The following is a 24,662-nucleotide window of genomic DNA, read 5'->3' as shown; positions in this document are numbered from 1 at the left end:
TCTTCCTGCATTTTCTCTCTTCTATTGGTTCATTGAAGGGACGGTGTCTGATTTCTTTATATTGACTGAACTGTGAGGCAGGGCAAAGAGCATTCCTGCATGTTCTGTCCAGAAGTCTAAACCCACAGAGCATATCATGTCATCTGAGAAACAGAGGTGTGGAGGAATAACTCCAGCCAAAGAGAAAAAGGTTTTAATTACCGAAGTCTCCCGAAGTCGGGAAAAATAAAGAGGTCTGTCTGCAGATTCGGGAGAATGTAAAGCTGTGCCCTGCTGCTGGGAACAACTCGGGGGGGGGGGGGGGGGCATGCTTTTCTAACCTTCACCAAGGAGCCCTGAGCTACACGTGAAAGAGGCAATCAACCAGCACATCTGAAGAGATCATTCAGGCTGGGGCAACGACAGAGGGGTGTCTGGGCCCAGAGCTGCTGAATAGGCATCCCTGACACCCACTGGGAAACAGGTAGGTGGCATAGGAAAGGACGGTACCGACATTGGAATGAGAGAAGTGACCGACAAGCTCTTTCACTGAAACGATAGGTGGCTCTGAAAAGAGCCTTTGGGGGGGGGGGGTCAAGCGGCCGGCGACTCGTGCGAGCGCCGCGTCCCGGCAGGGACTCACTTGGAGCTGGTGTACTTGGTGACAGCCTTGGTGCCCTCGGACACGGCGTGCTTGGCCAGCTCGCCGGGCAGCAGCAGGCGCACGGCCGTCTGGATCTCCCGGGACGTGATGGTCGAGCGCTTGTTGTAATGCGCCAGGCGGGATGCTTCGCCGGCGATGCGCTCGAAGATGTCGTTGACGAAGGAGTTCATGATGCCCATGGCCTTGGACGAGATGCCGGTGTCGGGGTGCACCTGCTTGAGCACCTTGTACACGTAGATGGAATAGCTCTCCTTCCGGCTGCGCTTGCGCTTCTTGCCATCCTTCTTCTGGGCTTTGGTGACCGCCTTCTTCGAGCCCTTCTTGGGCGCGGGAGCGGACTTGGCCGGCTCAGGCATAGCGGGAAGCACCAGCGGCAGGAAAAGACCAAGGACGCAAGCACAACAGCGGGACCGAGGCTACCGGAAGCGGCTCGGTACTTATAGAGGCTGTATGCAAATTAAGGTTCCCAGCACGCCGCGTTGTGATTGGCGGGTTTTCAGTGGCGCTCCTGCGGGAGAGGGGGGACGAGGTTATGCAAATAAGTGGATTCTGCCCGCGCTCTCCTATTGGGCATCAGGACAAAGCTCTGCTTTAGCCAATCAACGTGCTCGGTGAACAATCGCCGTTCTGCCTATAAAAAGGTGAAGGGGAGCCGTTTAGGGCGACTTCCTCGATCGTCAGTCGGGAGCTGCTCGCAGTGCGTATCGCCGTCATGTCTGGTCGTGGTAAACAAGGAGGCAAGGCCCGCGCTAAGGCCAAGTCCCGCTCGTCCCGCGCTGGCCTCCAATTTCCTGTGGGGCGTGTGCATCGTCTGCTGCGCAAAGGCAACTACGCCGAGCGGGTGGGGGCCGGCGCGCCCGTCTACATGGCGGCCGTGCTGGAGTACCTGACCGCGGAGATCCTGGAGCTGGCGGGGAACGCCGCCCGAGACAACAAGAAGACGCGCATCATCCCTCGCCACCTCCAGCTGGCCATCCGCAACGACGAGGAGCTTAACAAGCTGCTGGGCAAAGTCACCATCGCCCAGGGCGGCGTTTTGCCGAACATCCAGGCCGTGCTGCTCCCTAAAAAGACGGAGAGCCACCACAAGGCAAAGGGCAAGTGAGGAGCCGTGCGTCTCGCGCCCACCCAGCCCCCGTTTGAAAGGGGCACCTGTGAAATCAAAGGCTCTTTTCAGAGCCACCCACTCTTTCAAGTAAAAGAGCTGTTACTATGCTAACCAGGTTCTTCCATTCCACGTTTCGCAGTAGGGAGCGCCCACCCCACCCATACGCGGGGGGTTGCGAGTGCCATTTGCCTTCGACTCCCAACCGTCCCTTCGCCCACATCTCGAGCACTCCCGCTGCCTTGCCTTTGGCAGGGCGGGGCCGTAATCTTTAAGGCCACGGATCAGGGCTAGTGGAGGCAACAAGACCTCTCGGGCGCCCCCAGCCACTCGGTTACAACTCCTTTGGGAGGCGGCCTCCGGCGCGCTTGATCGATCTCAGTCGGCGCCCAGCGCGCAACTCCCCAGTTACCCCGGAGACCTGTGCCCGGCACTTGGGACCTAGTAGGAAGGGAACGCTCACAAACGCACCACACGGACACCCCACCGCAGTCGGGAGGGGAGCGGGCAGTTTTCGAGACTGGCCAACCGGGGGCTTGCTTGGCCTGACCGAGCCGACTGTCTTTGTAGGTTAGTTTGCTTTTGGGTTTTTAGAAGTGAGAAGATGCCTTCCAGGCGGAGATAGGGGCTTTCCAGGGCGGGATCTTGTGCCCGGGGCGGGGACAATTTTCCGATCCGAAAGGCGGGAAAAGCGGTCCTTCAGACCGACTACGGGGTTCGGAAAACCTAACAAGGCCACCAGGGGGCGGGGGGGAGGAGGGGGCAAACGGAAGGTTGAGGTTCGGCGCGGGAGTTACAAGGCGTGGAAAGGAAGAGGGTATGGCGGGGAGCGTGTCCTAGGGAGTGGAGGGCTGCGGGGGAACATTCTGACACAGTCGCGGGTAAGAAAAAAGGAAAGAACAAGAAAAAAATGACTCGGCCCGAAAGAAAGGGGAAAAAAATAGAAAAAACTGTTGGCAAACTGCTGCAAAGTAGAGGGGGGGGGCGGGGGCGCGCGCGCGCGCGCGCAGGGAGAATTCTGCCCCAGCCAATCGGGGACGCCAAGGAGGATGACATCACAGCCAATGGGCAGCCAGCGCGGGACTTTCAATTTTATCGTCCCGCCCAATCCGGAAGCGACTGTGTCTATAAAGACGGCGGCGGTGGCCCGGGGCCTCGCTCCCTTCCCCGCCGTTGTGTTGTTCGGCTCGCGTGTCTGATCGCCATGGCCCGTACCAAGCAGACTGCTCGCAAGTCGACCGGTGGCAAGGCCCCGCGCAAGCAGCTGGCCACCAAGGCGGCCCGCAAGAGCGCGCCGGCCACGGGCGGCGTGAAGAAGCCGCACCGCTACCGCCCGGGCACCGTGGCGCTGCGCGAGATCCGCCGCTACCAGAAGTCCACGGAGCTGCTGATCCGCAAGCTGCCCTTCCAGCGCCTGGTGCGCGAGATCGCGCAGGACTTCAAGACCGACCTGCGCTTCCAGAGCTCGGCCGTCATGGCGCTGCAGGAGGCGAGCGAGGCCTACCTGGTGGGGCTGTTCGAAGACACCAACCTGTGCGCCATCCACGCCAAACGTGTCACCATCATGCCTAAAGACATCCAGCTGGCTCGCCGCATTCGCGGGGAGCGAGCGTAAGAAGTACGCGCACTCTGTTCCATCGCATCCAAAGGCTCTTTTCAGAGCCACCCACAACAGCACTGGGAAGGAGCTGTATTGTATCACTTGGGGCCTCCGTGCTCCCACCGCGTCCTGCCGGGGAGGGAAGGGGGGGAGGCGGCGGCGTTGGGTTCCCAACACAGGCATAGGCTCCAGGCCTCAAGACGTACTTCCCTCTGCTGCCCACTTTCCGAGGTGTCGTTTTGAGTTTCACAGGGGTTTGCTCAGTCTTAATGGGGACTGCCGGCGTAGCCGCTGCTCCCCTGGGCGAGGTCGGGACGCCCAGTTTCGCTGCTCGGACACCTCGCGCAGTCGTGGTGTAGGGCTCTCGTGGGCCGTTTTGGTCACAAGTGACCGGGGGTCGGAGGTTGGGCTGTCCCCCCGAGCAGCTACTGGGGGACGCTCAGGGACACGCCGTCCAGAGCGCACCCCGGAGGCCTCTCGGCCAGCTGCGGGCCTCCCGACCCCGCCGGAAACGGCCCCACCCGGCGCGGCTCTCGGGCTGCGGAGGAAAGTCGCCCCCTCTGTCGGGTGGGTTTCTGTCAGTTCAAGTCCCGGATGCCTGCGTCCCGACGGCAGATAACTTCGGGTCTCACTCGCCAACTGGGTGATACCTCCTATCCTGTGCTCCCAATCAAGGCCCCGGCGGGGGGAGGCGCGGGGGGGCCGCGCGTGTGTACAGGCCCTATGGGCCACTCGGGAGCTGGGCCTTCAGCGGGCCGTTTCCTGCCCGGGTCCGCAGAGTGAGACTCGCTGTACACCGGGGAGGCGTCTGAAAGCTTCGACCTGTGTCTGGGTACTCTGCCCGGACATGGTTTCTCCGCTTTTTTTTTTTTTTTTTTTTAAGCTCCCCTTGCCTCTCGAGATGTGTCAGAAGAGGGGAGAGCCGTGTAGGGTCTGTGTCCCTCCTGCTACAGGTGGCCACATGTTTCTGTTTCAGGCAATTTTCAGAGCATGCCTCTAGGTCTCTGCCCAGTCCCTTGTTGCTAGCGTAGGCCCCAGTGCAGGCTGGGTCCCTTGGACCGGGCCTGTACTCTTGAGTTAGGAAGTCCTAGTGACTTAGAGGTGTGTGTGTGTGTGTGTGGGGGGGGGGGGGGGGTGCCACCTTTGCATCCATCCTCAAGGCAAACCTTGCTTTCTGAGAGACACTCTGAGGCTCTCAGGTGAGTGACTTGCCCAGCATCTCAGGTCCAGGAGCAGCTAGCTGAGCTGACCCTGGGACCTAAGATGCTGGTGTCAGATGATGGTCCTCTACAGCCTCTTGCCTACACCCAAGATGGCACTGCTTTCATTTACCAGCCTCCCCCGCCCCTTTACTTAGAGGAAGTCTCCCTGTCTGAATCTCAAGTTTAGTGGCATCGTTGACATCTAGCCAAGAACAATAAAATCTTGTGTTCCTGTCACGGTAAAGGCCTGCCTACCCTCACAGCAGTCTTTCAGATCTTTCCATCTGTTTCAGAGGCTGGTGCAGACGAGTTCATCAATACAAGAGAACAATTTAAGATGCAGGTTTTAACACTTAACCATTTCTGCACTTAAAGCACTCCTCTACTCGCAGATGAGAGTTAAAGGATAATGAAGGACAAGGTAAATAAATGCTCTTCCTCTGATCATTAGCTTCTACACGGCCAGCTTGGTTGTGGGAAAAGTCTACCCTGCACCTGGGACTTTACCAAGTGAGAAACTTGTCTTCGTTCAGCCTGGTGCGTGTGCCCGTGTAGAGGGGAACTGTGTGGTATTATGGCCCTGTTGACACCTTTTGCTTCACGCCCTCTCCTGGTTGTCCTCCTCACCCTTTTCTCCAGGTCCCTCTCTCACCTTTCTCATGTTCTCCTCCTCGTTCTCTGCCAGGCCCATCGATATCCTGGTTTCACCCATGCTGGCCGTTGTCTTTTTCCTCCCTGCAACTGAAGTGAGATCACGGATTCCCTGCTTTGCACATCTCTGCCTCTGACAGCTGCTCGCAAATCGGTATCTCCTGCTGAGACCCCTGTCCTGAGCTCTACACCAATATTTTCTAACTGCCCTGTGACTGGGTCCTTCTGGATGGATAGAAGCCACTTCAACCTCAGCTTATTTCCAAAACTGCCACATCTTGCTTCCTTCCCAAAGCTGTGTTTCATATTTCTCATCTTAATGAAAGACACCTTCAGCTCCCCACCCCAACCCCCACCCCCACCCTTCCCGGGCAGAGGTTCCTTCCTCCCGTCCTTTGTCCAAATCTCATGAGTCAACAAATGCTATCAAATCTACTTTCTGACTTTCAATTCTGCCACCCTCCCTCCATCCGTCCGTGGTCCCTGCCTGAACTGATGCCCTCACCAGCTCTGATTATTCAGGATAGATTTCCCGCCTCCTTCCCAACTCCCTTCAGAAATGATGAAGTCCACCTTCTTCTTTCTCTTCTTTAATTATCTTTACTGTTGAAAATATTACAGATGTCCCCTTTTTTCCCCCATTGATCCCTTCCACCCCCAGGCCTTCCCCATACCAATGTCTGCGTCCATGGGTTATGCTTATAAACATGTAAATTCTTTGATTAATGTCTCCCCACCCACACCCACCTTCCCTCTGAGATCCCTCACTCTGTTCCATGCTTCTATGTCTCTGCAAGTCCACCTTCTTTTGCATGGCGGTTAATAACTAGTAGGGACTCTGCAGTTAGACGAGCTCGGATTTGAATCCTGCTCATGCTGACAGAATTTTCTGGGGATGTGGTAGAGGATCGGGGTATGATCGGGGGCTGAGAGTGAAGTACATAGGGAAAGGCAGGAAGAGGAGGAAGGACGGCAGAGAAGAGAAAGGGGATGGGAAACAGACCTCTAGGGTCCTCATTGCTATACAGGTAAGCTGGGGGTAGGAGGTTAAAGCCTGCGGCCCCTTACGGGTAGAGCCAGGGCTCCTGACCCCCTCACCCCTAGCAGGAAAAGTCTCCAGAGAAAAAAGACTGGGATCTCCATGTCCTCAGGTGTAAAGCAGGATCCTAACTGCACTCACTCCAAGATCACTGTGAGGATGAAAAGAGAGAGTACAGCCCTCGCACAAAGGGCTTAGAACAGAGCCTTATATGTGGTCGCAAATCTATTAACAGCAACAGCAATCATGATGTAAATACTAGTGACATTAGTATCGATTGATGTAAGTCCCAATTACAATCACTCACGCCACTTAAAGAAGAAGAAGAAGAAGAAGAAGAAGAAGAAGAAGAAGAAGAAGAAGAAGAAGAAAAACACACCCACAAAGAAAATTGGTGAATAATTTTAAACACACGACCAGCTTCCAGGCTGCATGGCCTGGGCAGTAAAAATACCCAGGTTCCTAGGTGGCTTATGGCTCATCTTTCCCTCACCTCCTCTCGTTCAATTTCACAATAACCCTGGCAGGGAGGGAGGGCTTTTTTTTTGGTATTCCTGTTGAATGGTTGAAGAAACTAAACCTTCAGTGGAGGAAGAGACACCTGGGAATGTGTGGTTCACACAGCCAGAAGATGGCATGGGGGGGGGGACCACTTGAGCCTGGGGGGTCTTGTGTTTTGCTTTCCATTCTGTATTAGATTGCTACATAATACTTACATCTAGAGGTACAGTACCACTATATACGTTCAGTAGCTCTGATTTCTGACTCTAAACTACGGTAAGATATAATTTTATGTTACTACCTACTGCACGTTCATACACACACGTGTAAAAATTGAAACAAGGTGTAGAAAAGGATTTCTTTTTTTTCACTTGGGATATTCTCAACCCAATTCTGCTCCATTAATTAAAGATACTGGCTCCCAATTTCCAAATTGAATTCACCACCTTGTTCATGGGTCACGACCAGCAACTGAAAACCACCGCAATGGAGAAAACAACGAAAACACAGGATACCGAGGATACTTTTCACACACTGGCCTGAGAGCCTGCCAAATTTGTTTTAAAATTGCGCTTAATGAGTTCACCCGTGATCTTATAACCTGTATTTCTTCTCCTTGATTTTCGAATGGGGCTGTTGGATTGGATTTTGCGAGTGCTCTCGCACCAGTGTAGTGGCACAAAACACCATCCAACCTGAACAGGGCCCCTAAGCCACCTGGCCTACTCTCTCATTGCAGAAGTGCGAAGGGAAGCCCAAAAGAATTAACTGATGAACAAGTGGCAGAACTGGCATCTCAGGACCGCAAATCTGGGGCCGCCTTGAGACTAACAGTGACCTTGCCCCGTCTTGCTGGTTTAAACTTCACACGGCCCAGTAACACGACCACAAATGTGGCTAACGCCCCAAATCAAACCGTCCGTGTTTAAAGATGGGGCACACTATCCTCTCAGACAGCTAGGAGAAAAAGTCCTCTGCCAGCATCCTTGCATCAACAGGAGCCCCCGATGAGGTATCCCAGCACCGTAACCGGGCAAAGGTAGCGAAAACTGCGCTCCAGAGGCAGGAGGGATGCTAGGCTGGCTTACAGAAAGGGGGGGAGAAAGTTCCCGCCTCACCCCTTCCCCCATCCCAGTCCCCTGAGTAGCCCGTCTCTACGCAAGTACGGATTTGAGTAATGCGAAGTTCGATTGGTCCAAACACCACCGCCCTGATTGGCTGAGTTCTCACACCGACTGTCCTGGAGCCCCACTGATTGGCCAATAACTATGCAAATACGGATACAGTCACACACCTCTGGACAGGGAAGGCCTCAGCCCCGTTCAAAATAAGCTTTGGCAAAAAGCTTCGTGGTGCCTAGGGCTGTTAAGCGCTTTGGCTATCACTACCCGCCCCCAAAACTGCAAAGCGCAAAGCAATCGCGCGCGCGCACACACACACACACACACACACGCGTGTGCCCAGCTCCCCCGAGGATTATGTGGGTGGCCCTAAAAAGGGCCTTTGGGATAGCCGCACGAGTAAGGCCTGCAGCGGCGGCCTAACCGCCAAAGCCATACAGGGTACGTCCCTGTCGCTTTAGGGCGTACACCACGTCCATGGCCGTGACCGTCTTGCGCTTTGCGTGTTCAGTGTAGGTGACGGCATCCCGGATGACGTTCTCCAGGAACACCTTCAGTACCCCCCGAGTCTCCTCGTAAATGAGCCCCGAGATGCGCTTGACTCCACCACGCCGAGCAAGACGTCGGATGGCGGGCTTGGTGATGCCTTGGATGTTGTCTCTCAGGACCTTGCGGTGGCGCTTGGCGCCGCCTTTACCCAGCCCTTTGCCGCCCTTGCCTCTCCCAGACATAGTGACCGCGCTCTGAGCACACAAGCCTCAGTGCCGGAGAGGCCCGCTCTGCCCCTGATATACAAGAACATCGGACCGGATTGAAAACCTCAAGCGCGCCGGCGGGAAGCCCTCGAAATTTGCCCCCGCCCCTCCGCAGTTTCTCATCTCGTTTCCCGCGGGCCCTGTCCCTTCTGCTCCACTCTCCACGCCGCCCCCTAGCGGACCCTGCCTGCCACAATCCCGGGAGAATTCAGATCCCAAAGCCGGCCTTCCGGACTCCGCAGCTGTTTTCGTCTCCCCGCCATTTCTGCGCTCTCCCCAGGCATTAAATTTTGGCGAAGAAGAAAGGTTTTTCCGGAGGGGGGATGGGGGGGGGAAGAACGGGGACGCGAGCGCCAGCACCGGGTTTAATCCCATCAAGGGGATCCCCAGGGCTGCGAGTCCGTAGTTAAAGAAAACCGCAACAAAAGCAATTCCAGTTGTTAGGCTGACTGACCTGTCTCCAGAGCAGCCGGCAGCTGGGCGGCGGGGGAAGAAGGTCCTGTAATGCTCAGGTTTAGTCTCCATTTTGTTGGTCCCGGTATTCATATGCTGAAGACCTAACTCCTAGCACCTCCGGATGTGAGAGCATTTGGAGATAGGACCTTTACAAAGGCAGTTAAAATGGGGGTCACTAGGATGGGCCCTAATCCAATGTGAGTGGGATCTTTATAAAACGGCGGGATCAGACACAGACAACACTGAGGGACAACTATGTGGGGACAGGGCGAGGACAACCATCTGCAAGCCAAGGAGAGACCTCAGGAGATACTAAACCTGCTGAAATCATGATCTCTGACTTTCACCTAGAACTGTGAGAAAATTGTTTAAGCCACCCAGTCTGCGGTGCTTTGTTATGGCAGCCCCAGCAAATACAGGCCCCCTTTGATCTCTGCCCAGACCCTCATTCCCTACCCAGACCCACAGCACACAATGGGATCCTCAGGATCTGTACTTTGTGAGTTATAAGCAGAAACATCAGTGACTTGGGGCTGTGCAGGGCTGGTACCTTGGCACTGGGCATCTCATCCATTGAAGTTTTGTTTTCAAAAGTGCAGCCTCAAGTTCTCAGAGTGAGTAATATTCCACCGTGTCAGAGCCATCAGTGGCTGAGCAAATCCCTGAGCATGTAGATTTCTACCTCAGGGCCATTCCTCCCCAGGACCATACTCCCTGAATTAATACTCAATCAGATTTAAAATGCCAAAGATATCCAAGACCTCCCTGTGGCCCTGAGATCTGACAACAGCCTGCGCATCTGTCATGGCTAAAGCAGTTCAGAGGTCCTCTGGCTTAGTGGGAATGGCTGTATCCTACCTTCGCCCTTCTCTCCTCTGTTCCTCCTGCCACAACAGTGGAGTGCTTGCTCACTCACCAGACTCAAAGCTTGCAGGCTGAGGAAGGGGAACACTGAAAGAAGGCAGAGAAGCAGGAGCACTGGGGAGTCTAGGGCCTGGTCCCTCACTAGTGAAGGACAGTGGAGGCCCTCCCTGGTTGGTCTTTCCTTGTTTCCTGTCAAAGGTGAGCCCCTTAAGGGTAGGGCCTTGTGTGCATCATTGATCTCTCTTCCAGGGCTGCTACACAGCAGAGGCTCTGGGCCTCAACCATGGAAAGGTTCTCTACTTGGCTTGATCTGAGAGCCCTGCCCACACATGAAACCCAGGAAACACCAGGCAGTGCAAACATGTATGTACACACGCACTTTCTGAGGAAGTGGGGCCTATCTGATCTAATATCTCTTGGCCAGCAGAGGGTCAGGCCCACCTGGGCAGGGCACTGCTGCCTTACCTATCAGCAGCCGTATCTTGGGGATTTGCCCCCACAGGGCTACGGCAACAGAGTACATTACTCAATCAAACCTGCCTCTGGCCACTTGGTAGGTGTCAGCCAAAACACCACACCAAGTTGGTTTTGCTAGTGGGAACTTTATTGCAAAAGAAAATGAAGCGAAAAACAACTCGCATTCACTTAAAAAGTCTCATTGTGTCCACCCTGGTTCCAAGAAAAGTCTGCCATGGAATTGGTATTGTTAATTGGACTTTGGGTCCTTAAATCACAGCTGATGGTGGCTTCTGCTAAGGCAGTGGCTAAGAGTGAAAAGAGATGAAATGACAGATTTGAAGTAATTATAGGTTAATTTGACAAGATTTGGTGATTTAGGCATGTGGAGAAGGCAAAAGAATAGGGAGCTTTTGCTTGGCCTGAGGAGCTGGGAGATGGTGGAAGATTTCACTAAAGTGGAGAATTCAGGAAGAAGAAATAGCTTTTGGAACCAATAAGATGCATAAAGCCCTTTCTGTCATTGAAGTTGAGATTCCTGTTATCTATCTAGAGTCTAGAAGGACACATTCACCAAGAGTTGGATATATTAATCTATTCAGCAAAGGGGCTCAGCTAGAGACATTTTGGGGGAAGCCCTTGGCAGATATTTAAGAACAAAAGTCAGGGAATTTGATGAGACCTATCCAGAGGTCAGGGAGAAGAGGGCTGAGGCAAGAACCCTGGGCAAATGGTGACTGGGCTGATAGTTGAAGAAAACACCAAGAAGCAGAAGGATAGCGGGAGACAGAGGAGGACCTCCAGGAAAGACAGAATGTCCAGTCCTAGCCAGTGTGACTCAGTTGGTTGCATCGTCCTGTGCACTGAAAGTTCCTGTTTGATTCCCATCAGTACACATACCCAGGTTGTAGTTTCGAAACCTGGTCAGGGTGCATACAGGAGGCAACCAATTGCCTCGATGTTTCCCTTTCTCTCTCTCTCTCCCTTCTTCCCTCTCTAAAAAATCAAAAACAGTTTTTGAAAAAGCAGTATGTCTAAAGAAGGCAAAGATTGTATCAACAGGGCCAAATCTTGCACTGATGTTCAGAAATATATATTTTTAAAATATGTTTGTTTTTTAGTGATTTTAGAGAGAGGAAGAGGGAGGGATAGAGAGAGACATCAATGAGAGAGAAACATCAATCCATTGTCTTGAGACTCCTGAAAATCTTTGTAAAAAGCTCAAGCCTCAAACAGAATTCCTCTAATAATTATTATATCTATAGCAGGAGCTATTTGCCTGAAGGCCATGGTAGAAATGCAGGCTTCAATTAAGATAGAGTCAGAGAGAGTGAGCATTTCACTCTGTTACACTTATGTTCATTAAACTCAGTCACTTCTGACTATACTTTGTATTTCATCTCTTTTATTTATATTTTTAAATTTTTATTTATTGATTTTTTGAGAGAGAGAGAAAAAAAACATCAATTTGTTGTTCCATTCATTGGTTGATTCTTGTATGTGTCCTGACCAGGTATCAAACCCACAATCTTGGGGTATCTGGGTGATACACTAACCAACTGAGCTACCCAGCCTGGGTTTCATCTCTCTTTTAATCACCATGACAACCCTGTATATCAGGTGAGTGTTTTGTCATCCTCATTTTATGGACTAGGAAGCTTGAAGTATTTTGCCCAAGCTCCCACAGCTAGTGAGTACCAGGGCCAGAGACTCTGATCAAAGTGCTGGGACTCCAAAGTTCATATTCTCAAGCAGAAAACACCAAGCGAAGAGCCCATACTAAAAGCCGAGAGGGGAAGTGACAGGAAGCTCATAATGCACAGGGTTGAGGGCCTTGTTGCTTCATTGGAATCTTTACCCGCTTACCCACTCCCCACCTGACTACCATCAAGTGGAGAAAAACCTCCGCACATGCCAGAGTTGAGCTTGTCACTCCTGTTACAGGCTTTACCACCTTTCCATGCCCTCCACCCCTTTGCCTTCAGATGAAACTTACACCCACGCATCATAGTCAGTAGAGAAGCAGAGGCTAAGTTCAATGGCGCAGATTTGAGTTTGAGTCCAGGCTCTGCCTCTTACTGCCCCCACAACTTTGGCAAATGCTTAATCTCACCAGACCTCAGTTCCTCATCTGTAAAATGGGGATAACGGGCCCTGCCTGGTGGTGGTGTCTGGGGACATATAAAGAAACAGTTCCCATAAAGTGACAAACATAGTGTCTGACCCAGAACAAACAATGGGGAAATTTTATGCTATTATTAGCTACTCAGAAAAAAATAGGACAAAATTATAAAAGTAAACCACCTTACAATTCCTAAATTATGAGTCTCCCCTGGTTTTTAATTAGATGTTCACTAGCTATTCCTCTAGCTGCACAAGTTTGTTCTGGACTGCCCAATAGTGGCAGTTCCCAACCACTCCCATGACTTGACAAACCCTTTCTTCTTTCCAAATATATTCCCCACCTTCGTAGGCCTATTGTTTAGTCTGTAGAACTCAGCCTGTGAAGCTTTCCTCATGTGCCTGCCCTACCATCACCACCCCTGCTACTCCTCAGACCAACAGATGGCATTTTCCTTAGGTTCTAATAAGCATGCACTCTCCTCTGTTTTAGTAGTTCCTCCAGGATTATTTATCTTTACAATTCTCCACTAGGTTCTGAGTTCCTTCAGGGTAGGCCTTTAGTGCTCTTCATCTCTTTAGGAAGGTTTTTGCCCATGTCACCTACTGCCTGGAACATGCTTCCTTCCCAGCCTCTTCAGGTCTCATCCTAAAAGGCCCTTCCTCAAGGAGGCCTTCATTATCAGCACCAACATTTAGTTACATTCTCTGTATCTGTTCTCCCATCTTAACACTCCTCACACTTTATTATAGTCACTGGTGTAATATCCATCTTCAAGTCTAGCCACTAAAAAAGTCCAAGAAGGCAGAAGCCACACTGTTCTGTTTAACCTTGTATCCTCACTCCCCAGCAGATTGCCTGGTATCTAACTGACACTCAATAATTGTTGAATAAAAGAATAAAATAATGATACCATACCTAACAATACTTAAGAATCAGAGAAAAGGAATGGTCCTAGAGAGCCGTTCTTATAGAACTTAATAATATTAATAGATAATATTTACTAAATTAATACAGATTTTCAATCAGCCATATTAAATGAATGATTAAACCTAGTCTGCCTAGTCACAGGGACAGTCTCTCCGTTAAGAGTCAGTTTCTGAAACCTAAACATAGCTGCCCCTCAGGCTTACTTTCTGTGCCAGACTTATTGCAAGCTCTTTAGTCCCCTTCTTAAAGGAGTGGGGCTCCTCAGACAACATTATGAAACCATATGGTACAAGAATTACTGATAAAGTTTACGTTTGTCCTTTTTTTTGTTTTGTTTTGTTTCTTGTGAAGGCGACTGAGGCAGTGAGGCAGCTACTGGAGGTTAGTGAGCAGATGGGCAGATCTGTGCTTTAGAAGATTACTCTGGCAGCAAGACGGGATGGATTAGAGCAGTAATTTTCAACTTTTTTCATCTCATGGCACACATAAACTACTAAACTTCTGCAACACACCAAGAAATATATTTTTTGGCGATCTGACAAAAAAAATAGGTATAATTTTGATTCATTCACACAGGACGGCTATTGTGTTGGCTGTTGTCATTTTTTTATTCGACAATCAAAGAGAAAAGAGGTCAGTGCCCCTGGCTAATAGGTATTGCACGTTTTAAAAATTCTTGTGGCACACCAGTTTGCCTCTTGCGGCACACCAGCTGAAAATGGCTGGATTAGAGAAGTTTTGAGCCTAGGAGAACAAATGTGAAACCCTAACACTTTCTCCCACTTGAACAGAATTAGTATATGTGTACGTTTCATCCCCCATCTGAGTTCCTTTGCAATCGAGGGCACAGAGTTTATCATGTTCATCTGTGGAACTACCATGACACAAATTTGGAGAGCATTAAAAAGTGAAAGAAGGACTGGAAACAACCCAAGTATCTATGAACAAGTGAATGGATTAACAGTTGTAGTGTGACTACTACTCAGCAATAAAATGGAATGAACTGATACATATAACAGCATGAGTGACTCTCAAAATAATTCTGCTGAGTGAAAGAAGCCCATACAAATGATACACAGTGTATGAGTTCACTTATATAAAATTCTAGAAAACGCAAACTATCTATAATCAGATAAAGCAAACCAGTGGTTTCCAGAGGGCAGGGATGGGAGCAAAGGAGGGTACTGGTGAAGAGTGGCCCAAGTGGGAAGAATTATGAAAAAACAATAGGAAACTCTGGGACGGGGGTGGTGGTGTGATGAATGTGTTCATTATTTTGATTGCAGTGATGCTTTCATAGATATACGTCAAAATTTAGCAAATTATACTTTAATCATGTGCAGTTTATTGTATGCCAATTATACCTCAGTAAAGTTGTTTTTAAGTTGAGGTGGGCATGGTAGAGAATAAGTTAAGAAATGTCATTTAAGCTGGAAGATACAGCCTTGGCTTGAAAGCAAGCTCTGGCCAAGCTAGAAAGAAGGGGCAGTTCAGTCCAGACCAGGGAAAGAATAAACAGGTTTAGAAGAAGGCAAACATAATTTTAACTTGAGCAGAAATAAAAAAAAGGAAGATTATTGAGGGCCTTGAATATCAAGCTTTTCCAAAGCGTGCACTGGGTTGCAGTCCTACTACTTACTCCCTAATCGACCCTGGAAGTTATTTAACTTCTCCAAGACTCAGCTTCCTTTATGTATAAAATAAGGTTGATAATAATGGAACCTATATTAAAGGGTGGCTGTAAAGATTAAATTAGGCAATGCATGTAAACCACTTGGCAAAAGACCAGGCAAATAGTTAGGTGCTCTAAAAAAGGATACAGAGCCCAAAAATAAAAAACAAAATAAAAGTAATAGTTAAAATTTAAAAAGAGATGCTCAATAAGTAGGAGCAATTATTACTATAACAATTATTGTTATTAATCCCAACATCAGCAAATGTATACAGATGTTTGAGCAGGAGAAAGAAGTGATCAAAGAGGTTTCTTAGGAGGATTCATCTCACCATTACTAATTGCCTCTCTCGGAAGTTAAAATACCAAACTCTATCACCTCTACCTGCCTTCCTCACTCTGTAACTTCCTTCCTAGTAAACACCATCCCCAGGAGGAGCCCATAACCAGTAACTACGGTTCTCTTGTGCTAGTGAAGGGGTTCCAGCTGATGAGCCCTACCTACCACTGTGGGGCTAAACTAAACTGAGTTCAGCTATGGCCTCTGGGATGGAGAACCAGAGCCCGCAATCTCATCCTCAAGGCCACCGCCACCACCATAGATATATATTCAGGATGCATTCTGAAGAGAATAAAGTAGGTGATATTTCTTTTGATTTTTATTTTAAAGCATTGGTATTTCCCCCCCAAATCCAGAGAGAGGCCCAGGTTTTCAGACAGTTACCTTACTTTCTCAAGGTCCTTAAACACTTTATTCTCTGGAGAGTTTCTGAGGAGAAGCCCTTCTGTGCTTCAGTCGCCTCACCTATAAAATGGGAGATAATAATGGTAACTACTTCATGAGGTTCTTGTGAGGATTAAACAAAATGAGTCAGTACATGTAAAGGATCTTGAACGTTGGCTGGCACATCTCTGTAGGTGTTGGCTAAAATTTTGTAAGGATTTTATTTTTTCTGTCTTGTTTATAATTCTTACTTGTGGTCATGTATTTTTCAATTACTAAGCATTAACAAAGTCCTCGTAACAGGCCTCAGTGCACCTCTGGGCTAGAAGTTTGGCTAATTAGTCTTATAAATATTCATTCTCCAAGTGAGAGGCACCCAGCTTTTCCACAGACGCAGTACTGGTTGTATATACTAACGTCATTTAGTTAGAAAATACACTACAGATAAAAGAATTCTAAATATATTTTTTAAGTATAGTCCCGATAATTTTAAATTAACTGGTAATTTTTTATTAATAACAATACCATCTTCATACATTTGAAAACACATGTAGAAAACATAAGATTTACTCAGTCTATGATAGTCTGGTGTCTATTTGGATTCATGAAACCCCTGTAATTGACTCCAGGACCTCTTAGTGAAAAGTACAGTTGGATAACTGATCAGACCATTGGTGTCTTTATCAGCAAAATCAAGGCTTGGACAGAAAGATTCAACATAATAAAACTAAAATGCAACTGTCCTCAAACCTGAGGATACAATAATGGACAATGTTAGCTGTATGACCAGTGGACCCATCACTTTGCTTCTCTCAACCTTGTTTATAAAAGGGTTATTAACCCTTTTAATAGGTTATTGCCTATCTTACAGGGTCTGTCTTACAAGGTCTCCCAAAAAGCAAATGAGACTGGTATGTGTAAATTAAAAGCTCACCTGGGTATGGAAGAGAGGGCTAAGGTGCATGTGTGTGTGTGTGGGGGGGGGGGGGGTATCAGAAAGGGGAAAAGGGTCTTTCCAGTGACCATGCTCTCTATGTAATAAAACCCAAAAGATGTTATAGTAAACTGAGAAAGGTACAGAGAAGACCTGCTATTGCCACCTCCTCTTTAGGGCAAAAAGAATCTTCAGGGGCCTCCTCCCAGCTGTTGCCCTTAGGTGACCACGGGCAGACTTGGGGGAAGGAGCTCCAGAACATTTCCATTTTCACCATGTTTTCACATACATCTAATGGAAATGAACCGCGCCCATCCTTCCATGGACATGATTAAGGGGTGCGATAAGAAAATTCAACGAATATTAATAAAAGTCTTTAAGTATCCGGTATGTGCCAGGAACTTAATAGCGCGGACGATATAGCGGAAAACCAGACTAGCAAAGTCTCTAAGGGCTTGAGAAAAACTCTAACAAAATAAAAAACAAATTTCTAACAGCTGCTAGGAGGAAGATAAAACCATGAGGGACTAGGACAGGAAAGGAGAGGTACAAGTTCCTGAGTGGATTTTGGAATCCTGAGAAGTGACTTCGAGCCGGGACTTGGACGGCCAGTGCCTTTAAGTAACCTGAATCCAGAGCATTCTAAATGCCCGGGGGGGGGGGGGGGGGGGGGGCGTGGAGGGAGAGGGTATAGGGGGGATAAATGGTGATGAAAAGATAATTTTGGAAACAAACAAAAAATGCAAAAATTATCCACAAGAATGAGACACAATAGGGATTTCAAAGCCCCGAAATGAGTAGAAACCAGAATCTGTGCATTTCAGAACGGCGCGTGGTTTTGAATATTAATGTAGTCCAGCCAGGGAAAGGCTGAGATCTTGTAGCTCGGACTCCGAGACGCTTAGTACCCAGAATCGCTGGTGTCCCCAGGAGGCCACATCGCAGTGCAGAACTAGTAACCCGCACCAAAGCAGCTACCAAATTCTCGAGAAAATTCTTCAGGGTTGTGACGCAGTATTCGCGGAACCTGGGTTATGTGCTGGGGTCCTTTCTTAAATGATGGCTGAAATCGTTTTAAAACACCGATGAAACATACCAAAGCACCAGGACACCCCAGTCTAGGACCAGAGGGTGGGAGGAGCACATTCTAACCTACTGTAGAGCTGACTCACAGAACAGGAGCAGAGGAAGGGGTTAAAGACGCGCCCTGCATTCAAAGAGCAAAGCCAGTCACGGTTCCGGGACCTAAAAAATGCTTAAAAACTACGTGTGCCAATTCCGTGGCCTTTATTAGAGTAACTTACTTTGTGAAAAGGAACAGAGAAGGAAAATTGCGAACAGCTCTTTCTCGTGACTAGATGGGTGGCTCTGAAAAGAGCCTTTGGAGTCAAGCAGCCGGCGACTCCTACGAGCGCCGCGTCCCGGCAGGGACTCACTTGGAGCTGGTGTACTTGGTGACAGCCTTGGTGCCCTCGGACACGGCGTGCTTGGCCAGCTCGCCGGGCAGCAGCAGGCGCACGGCCGTCTGGATCTCCCGGGACGTGATGGTCGAGCGCTTGTTGTAATGCGCCAGGCGGGATGCTTCGCCGGCGATGCGCTCGAAGATGTCGTTGACGAAGGAGTTCATGATGCCCATGGCCTTGGACGAGATGCCGGTGTCGGGGTGCACTTGCTTGAGCACCTTGTACACGTAGATGGAATAGCTCTCCTTCCGGCTGCGCTTGCGCTTCTTGCCATCCTTCTTCTGGGCTTTGGTGACCGCCTTCTTCGAGCCCTTCTTGGGCGCGGGAGCGGATTTCGCCGGTTCCGGCATTGCAGAAAACACCACACAGGGTAGCTGAGAAAAAAAGTGCAACGATAGGCGGACCTGATCCTTTTATAACCACCGTATGCAAATTAGGACTCCAGAAGTCTTTCGTTTCCATTGGGCCACGTAGAACCTTGCGTTTCCAGCAATAATTACGTGAAAACACAAACTCGTGACCTTATTGGTCATTTCTGGAGCCAGTTTAGGACCAATGAAAAATGCATTTCTGACCCCACCCCTAGGAAAGCTTATAAAGGCTTTCTAATTGCTAATCCTTCAATCCTGTTTTGCAGCGAGATTCTGAGCTTTAGCAGTTTTAACCTCCTTTCTAATCATGTCCGGTCGCGGGAAGCAAGGAGGCAAAGCTCGAGCTAAGGCTAAGTCGCGCTCGTCACGCGCGGGGCTGCAGTTCCCGGTGGGCAGAGTGCACCGTCTGCTGCGCAAGGGGAACTATGCCGAGCGGGTGGGGGCCGGCGCGCCCGTCTACATGGCGGCCGTGCTGGAGTACCTGACCGCGGAGATCCTGGAGCTGGCGGGTAACGCCGCCCGAGACAACAAGAAGACGCGCATCATCCCTCGCCACCTCCAGCTGGCCATCCGCAACGACGAGGAGCTTAACAAGCTGCTGGGCAAGGTCACCATCGCGCAGGGCGGCGTTTTGCCGAACATCCAGGCCGTTTTATTACCAAAGAAAACCGAAAGCCACAAGGCCAAAAGTAAATAAATGCTAACAAAGAAAACCAAAGACCAAAGGCTCTTTTTAGAGCCACCCAAGCTTTCAAAAAAAAGAGCTAATGCGCTATTTTGTGATCAGCCCTTCATTTGACACTTTGTTGGCTCTTAAAAGAGCCTTTGGGGTGAGTGGGACTGACTGATGGTGTCAAGCCTTAGTTACTTGTTCTTGCCAGGCTTATGACCCTCCGTTTTCTTGGGTAACAAGACAGCCTGGATATTGGGCAAGACACCGCCCTGGGCAATGGTAACACCCCCAAGTAACTTGTTGAGCTCTTCGTCATTTCTCACGGCGAGTTGCAAATGGCGAGGGATGATGCGCGTCTTCTTGTTGTCTCGGGCGGCGTTACCCGCCAGCTCCAGGATCTCCGCGGTCAGGTACTCCAGCACGGCCGCCATGTAGACGGGCGCGCCGGCCCCCACCCGCTCGGCGTAGTTGCCTTTGCGCAGCAGACGATGCACCCGGCCCACCGGGAACTGCAGGCCCGCGCGGGACGAGCGCGACTTGGCCTTCGCGCGAGCTTTGCCTCCCTGCTTTCCGCGTCCTGACATCACGGCTAAAAAAAAGGAATAACAGCCTGTTTTACCATAAGAAGAATGTGAAAAGGATAACCAATTTGGTGTAATTTATAAGAGCTACCGGGAGGGGGTAAAAGGAGGTAGTTTGATTGGCTAAGAGCGGGGCCCTATCAGCCAGCCAGTAGGGAAGCAGAAAGCAGCCTCTTGTTTGCATCCGGCACAACCAGGAAATGACGGATTTAGTAAATGCCTACCAATTGCTGCGAACTATATTAAATCCCCTTATTTGCATGCCAGGATTTTTAAAGAGACAAGATTTTCAAACAAAGCGCAATTTTGTTCTGGTCTTGTTTCCGGCTAGCATTTTTTCCAGTTTAGGGTGGTGGCTTTTTGTAGGTTTTTCGTTTGTTTTTTGCAGTTTAGAGCTGGAAGGGAAATCCCAAGAAGGACCAAAAGGACTGCGGAGGGCCTCCGGCCGATGCATTCACTCCCGCTCTGGGGTACGAGATTATGAAGCTGATTACCTCCTTGAGCCCTAAATTACCCTCAAAGTCCTGCCGTTTTGCCTCATCGCCGCCAAACTCCCCTCTCTTCAATTTAGTCACTGCCAGCGGCGTGGTTTGGCCCTACCCCCACTCGCCTCCGCCCCCGGAATCCTGGGTGACTAAGGGCTGCAACAGACTGCTCTTCCTCCTCTTCACCTGCGGGAGGCGTCCGAAACCACCTTGAAACTTGCTCCCTTGGCTTTCAAAATGTCCTCCGGCTTTCCTTTTCCTGCTCCAATCCCTCTGCCCGTCCCTAAATCCGCGCGTACATCCAGGCTCTGCCTCCCTCCCCACCCCTCCCATTGTTCACTCTTCCCGAAGAGTCTTGCCCGCTTCCGTGCTTTCCACTAACATCCAAACTTGTAGCAGGAACTCAAAGCCTTACACCAAACTGTTTACTGGGTAGTTCAACCCGTTTGTTCCAACTACTCTACCTGTACAAACGCGAATTTATTCAAACAATGCCTACCCTCTTCTCTTTGCTCTGTTTTCCTGAATTGCACCAACAGTCTTGCAGGTCCCTAAGCCAGAATCTACTCCTCCCTGCATCTCAACAGCATATCCAGTTACTTCCTTAACATCTGTACATACAGTTGCCTCTGGTTAGAATGCTTCACCCTCCTGTTCACCTGTAAAATCCTCCTCATTCTACCAGTTTCAGTCCAGATATCACCTCTTCCTTCATGAGGCCTTCCCTACTCCTAAACACACAGCCTCGGGGTACCCATATGCCTTTTAAACATCCTGGTGATAGCCCCAGTCTGTACTGTGCTTTGACCTTGGTCTCGTTTCCTTTTTATGACCACCTCAAAGGAGAGACCATGTCTTCATCTTTGAATCAAGAGTCCTTAATTCTCTCTACCTGGCTCTTAGTAGGGTAAATGTTTTTGGCATGAATAAATGAAACAATACTCTTAAGAGAATTAGTGTCATTTTTAAAATAGTTCTCTTTAGTCAACAACCACTCTCCAAGTGCCAACTACAAATAGTAGACTGTGGTGGTCAGAGAGATGGAAGATATAATAGAAGCTTGTCGGTTAAATGAAAATAATATACCCTACCGTAACAGAGTTGTTAGAATAAATGAGAATAAGTGTAAAGAACCTAGTGCAGAGCCTAGAACCTGGGAGGCTCAGAGCTGGATTAGGAAGCAGAATAGCTTAATGGTTAAGAACCCAAATTCCAGAGCCTGGGTTTAGAGAACAGTACCTTGGACCAACAAAGCAAGGGGCATCCTAAAAATTCTTCGAATGAATTTTTAATTTCAAAAATAAACATTAGATTTATCCTATAACCCAGAAATTCCACCCCGGAAATACCCCAAACATGAATGAATGTTTGCATCCAACAAAAAGCATATACAAGAATGTAGTATATTCATATAACTACAATACCACATGAGAAAATGAACAAATTACTGCCACACACATGGATGAATCTAACAGACAATGTTGAGCAAAAGACAACACAAATGAATTCATACTATTTGATTCAATTTATATAAAGTTCAAAAACAGACAAATCTATGGCGAGAGAGGTTAGAATAACGATTACTATAACAGGATGGTATTGACTTCCCAGAGCCTTCAAAAGTGCTAGAAATTTTCTGTATCTTGATATGTTTGTACTCATATGTAAAATTAAGCTGTACACTTAAGGTTTATAAATTTCTCAAGTGAAAATTATGTCGATAAGCACAAATTAATTTTTTCTAACAAACAAATATTGAAGTAATCATGGTGGGGGGAGGATCAGTATTTTGTTGGGCATCCCAATCTACATGTTACAGATTAGTGTTTACTGTTGTTTGTTTTGTTTTCATTACACACGAGGTGACCATCATAATTTCTAGGTGCTTAAAGCCTCTAAATGTCTTAATCTGGCCATGATAAACCTTCACTAAACAGTAGGTATTATTATGGCTGTTTTTATTAGAAACAAAGACTATAGGTGGCCCTATAGAGCTTGACCCTTGCAAAGGGTCAACAGAAATAATGTCAGCCCTCTCTATTCGGACATTATTCCATTCAATAAGTTTTATTGAACACCTAAGTGTGCCACAACATCTAGAATGTAATGAATACATTCCCTCTGCCTAGATTTCTCTTTCCACAGGGTTGGTTCCCTCTAGTCCAGAGTTTTCTCTGTGCCCCTAAGTCTGGGTGACTTGCCTCCTTGGCATTCTGTTTTAAGTCCCATCATAGCACTTAGCAATTGTCCCCTCACTTGTCCATCTTCTCCAGTGTTCTGTAAACTCCTTGAGAACAGGGTCTGCTTTATTCCCCAACCTACCGAACTGGTCTACCACACAATAATTATGTGTTCAAAAATGGAATGGAGTCCTATTTTCTTGTATGTAAAATAAAGGAGCAGGGCTACATGATTGGCAATAAAACGTATCGAATAATTCCAATCCCAAATGCGCAGGGATTGCCGGGTTTTTGTTTAGACCACAATTCCCGTGAGCCCTCGGGGCACACGTAGCACCTGTCAGTTCTACTATTGCGCAGCGAAGACTCCATTTCCCAGCGTGCCTCACTCAGGACTCGAGGACTGCATTTCACCTAGAAAGCCGGGAGTCGCGTCCCTGCACCGAAACTTCTGTAGCCAGGGCTGCGCCAGAGGTAGAAAGGGCCCAGCCTAGGGTTCAGAGGGGACAGTGGCCCAACCGAAAACCCGGAGTTGCACATACCTGCTTTTGCAACCTCGGTTCCAGGCTTTATTAATCCCCTTACTAACGAACGTGCCTCGCGAGCGGGCCTTCTCTAACCCTGCCGCTGCCGGCGGCCGCTGAGCGCCCAGACGTCACGCAGAGGAAAGGGGCGGGGCCTCGGGGTCTGGCCTTAGGGCCGGCTCTCCCGCAGCTGCGGGCTGTGCACGTCGGCGGGTGGGGGTGGGAGTAAGAGGGTGGCGGGATGTGGCTCTGAACCGGCGGTAGCCCCGACCCTCACTCCTCTGGCCCTTGTCTCTAAGGTAGCTGATGCTGAGTGGGCAGCTGGTCAGACGCAAGTTCTCCATGGCCGGCCGCGTCTGTCTGTCCCGGGGCAGCGCGGGATCCGGGACCATAGGTCCCGTCGAAGCCACCATTCGCACGAAGTTGGAGCAGGCCCTGAACCCCGAAGTGCTGGAACTGCGTAACGAGAGCAGCGGCCACGCGGTCCCATCGGGCAGCGAGACGCACTTCCGCGTGGCGGTGGTGAGCTCTCGCTTCGAGGGACTGAGCCCCCTGCAGCGGCACCGGCTGGTCCACGCTGCGCTGGCCGAGGAGCTAGCTGGGCCAGTCCACGCGCTGGCCATACAGGCGCGGACCCCTGCCCAGTGGAGGGAGAACCCTCAGCTGGATACGAGCCCCCCATGCCTGGGAGGGAGCAAGAAAACTCGAGGAACCCCTTGAACCCCAAGAGAGAGCATCAGGATCCAAATGGGTTGGGTGAGAGTAAACTGCTGGGGCCTTCTTTCCTTAAGTACAGTCCAATATTTGTAAGGGATGAGGACCAGTGGACCCTCGCTTAACAGGCACATACATTATTCTCGGAGATAGCAACTCATTGCAGATCAAAGCTAACTCAAGAGTAGAATCATTCATTCCATTTGCCCTGGACTATTCCGGAAAAACTGCCCAGTCATTTCATGTTAAATTGTGACTAAGGAACCACCAGATCAGATGAGTTGGAAATAATCCTGTACATTAAAAGGGAAATTATCATATGAGCTGTGTTGCTGTGTTGTGAATGCCTGCTGAATCAGTGCTACAGATGTTCTTGAGGGAAGAAATACCTTAAGTCTTGGGTAGTTAGGGAGGGCTTCATGGAGGAAGTGATTTCGTTGCATCTTTAAAGGAAAGCACAAAAAGGAAAGGAAAGGGGAAGAGCCACCCCTGCCTCCCCCCCCAAAAAAAACATAGAAACTAGACTCGACAGTGACTGACTGGACAAGAGGAGTTGCAGACACATTTGAGTTTCATACTGGGGGAATGTGTCTTTCTAACAGCCCATCCATTTCCAAAAGGATTTGCATTTGTAAGAAAAATTTGGGGGTGGGGGAACACTAAAGCAGTGAAAAGATAACCTAGAAAATGAGTATAGAAGATGGAGAAATTTTTAACCCTTTTTCATGAGCCTTCCGAATGTCATATTTCTTTTTAAATATGTTTCATTGATTTTTTAAGCAAGGGAGAAATAGGCTGCCTCCTGCACGCCGCCTACTGGGGACCAAGCCTGTAATCTGGCATGTGCCCTGGTGGGGAATCCAACCTGTGACCTCTGGGTGCAAGGATCGCTGCTC

At 49.3% G+C, this 24,662-nt stretch overlaps 8 protein-coding genes across 8 annotated transcripts; 4 read left to right on the top strand and 4 right to left on the bottom strand.

Annotated features, from left to right (window-relative positions):
* Window positions 1-571: 571 nt before the first annotated feature.
* Window positions 572-1,069, bottom strand: LOC107545391 (histone H2B type 2-E). The gene has a single exon (XM_016223478.2). The coding sequence runs from the start codon at window positions 997-999 to the stop codon at window positions 619-621; it is 381 nt and encodes a 126-aa protein (XP_016078964.1). The 5' UTR covers window positions 1,000-1,069; the 3' UTR covers window positions 572-618.
* A 245-nt stretch (window positions 1,070-1,314) lies between these two features.
* Window positions 1,315-1,822, top strand: LOC107545388 (histone H2A type 2-A). The gene has a single exon (XM_016223476.2). It carries the CDS (start codon window positions 1,356-1,358, stop codon window positions 1,746-1,748), a length of 393 nt encoding a protein of 130 aa, XP_016078962.1. The 5' UTR covers window positions 1,315-1,355; the 3' UTR covers window positions 1,749-1,822.
* A 1,115-nt stretch (window positions 1,823-2,937) lies between these two features.
* On the top strand, window positions 2,938-3,440 carry LOC148090879 (histone H3). The gene has a single exon (XM_087828037.1). The coding sequence runs from the start codon at window positions 2,953-2,955 to the stop codon at window positions 3,361-3,363; it is 411 nt and encodes a 136-aa protein (XP_087684163.1). The 5' UTR covers window positions 2,938-2,952; the 3' UTR covers window positions 3,364-3,440.
* Window positions 3,441-8,190: 4,750 nt separating this feature from the next.
* On the bottom strand, window positions 8,191-8,616 carry LOC148090878 (histone H4). Its single transcript, XM_087827590.1, has one exon. The coding sequence runs from the start codon at window positions 8,591-8,593 to the stop codon at window positions 8,282-8,284; it is 312 nt and encodes a 103-aa protein (XP_087683716.1). The 5' UTR covers window positions 8,594-8,616; the 3' UTR covers window positions 8,191-8,281.
* Window positions 8,617-17,912: 9,296 nt separating this feature from the next.
* Window positions 17,913-18,612, bottom strand: LOC107539107 (histone H2B type 2-E). Its single transcript, XM_016215492.2, has one exon. The coding sequence runs from the start codon at window positions 18,586-18,588 to the stop codon at window positions 18,208-18,210; it is 381 nt and encodes a 126-aa protein (XP_016070978.1). The 5' UTR covers window positions 18,589-18,612; the 3' UTR covers window positions 17,913-18,207.
* A 286-nt stretch (window positions 18,613-18,898) lies between these two features.
* On the top strand, window positions 18,899-19,355 carry LOC107539110 (histone H2A type 2-C). The gene has a single exon (XM_016215495.2). It carries the CDS (start codon window positions 18,917-18,919, stop codon window positions 19,304-19,306), a length of 390 nt encoding a protein of 129 aa, XP_016070981.1. The 5' UTR covers window positions 18,899-18,916; the 3' UTR covers window positions 19,307-19,355.
* A 64-nt stretch (window positions 19,356-19,419) lies between these two features.
* Window positions 19,420-19,895, bottom strand: H2AC21 (H2A clustered histone 21). Its single transcript, XM_016215494.2, has one exon. The coding sequence runs from the start codon at window positions 19,864-19,866 to the stop codon at window positions 19,474-19,476; it is 393 nt and encodes a 130-aa protein (XP_016070980.1). The 5' UTR covers window positions 19,867-19,895; the 3' UTR covers window positions 19,420-19,473.
* A 3,023-nt stretch (window positions 19,896-22,918) lies between these two features.
* On the top strand, window positions 22,919-24,086 carry BOLA1 (bolA family member 1). Its single transcript, XM_016215501.2, has 2 exons — window positions 22,919-23,002; window positions 23,352-24,086. Exon 2 carries the CDS (start codon window positions 23,359-23,361, stop codon window positions 23,770-23,772), a length of 414 nt encoding a protein of 137 aa, XP_016070987.2. The 5' UTR covers window positions 22,919-23,002; window positions 23,352-23,358; the 3' UTR covers window positions 23,773-24,086.
* Window positions 24,087-24,662: the final 576 nt, after the last annotated feature.

This window comes from Miniopterus natalensis, chromosome 19 (assembly GCF_054644295.1).
Source record: "Miniopterus natalensis isolate mMinNat1 chromosome 19, mMinNat1.hap1, whole genome shotgun sequence".
In the NCBI taxonomy this organism is placed as follows: domain Eukaryota; kingdom Metazoa; phylum Chordata; class Mammalia; order Chiroptera; family Miniopteridae; genus Miniopterus; species Miniopterus natalensis.
The sequence above is the reverse complement of the archived record's forward strand: the minus strand, read 5'-3'. Positions and strand labels throughout refer to the sequence as shown.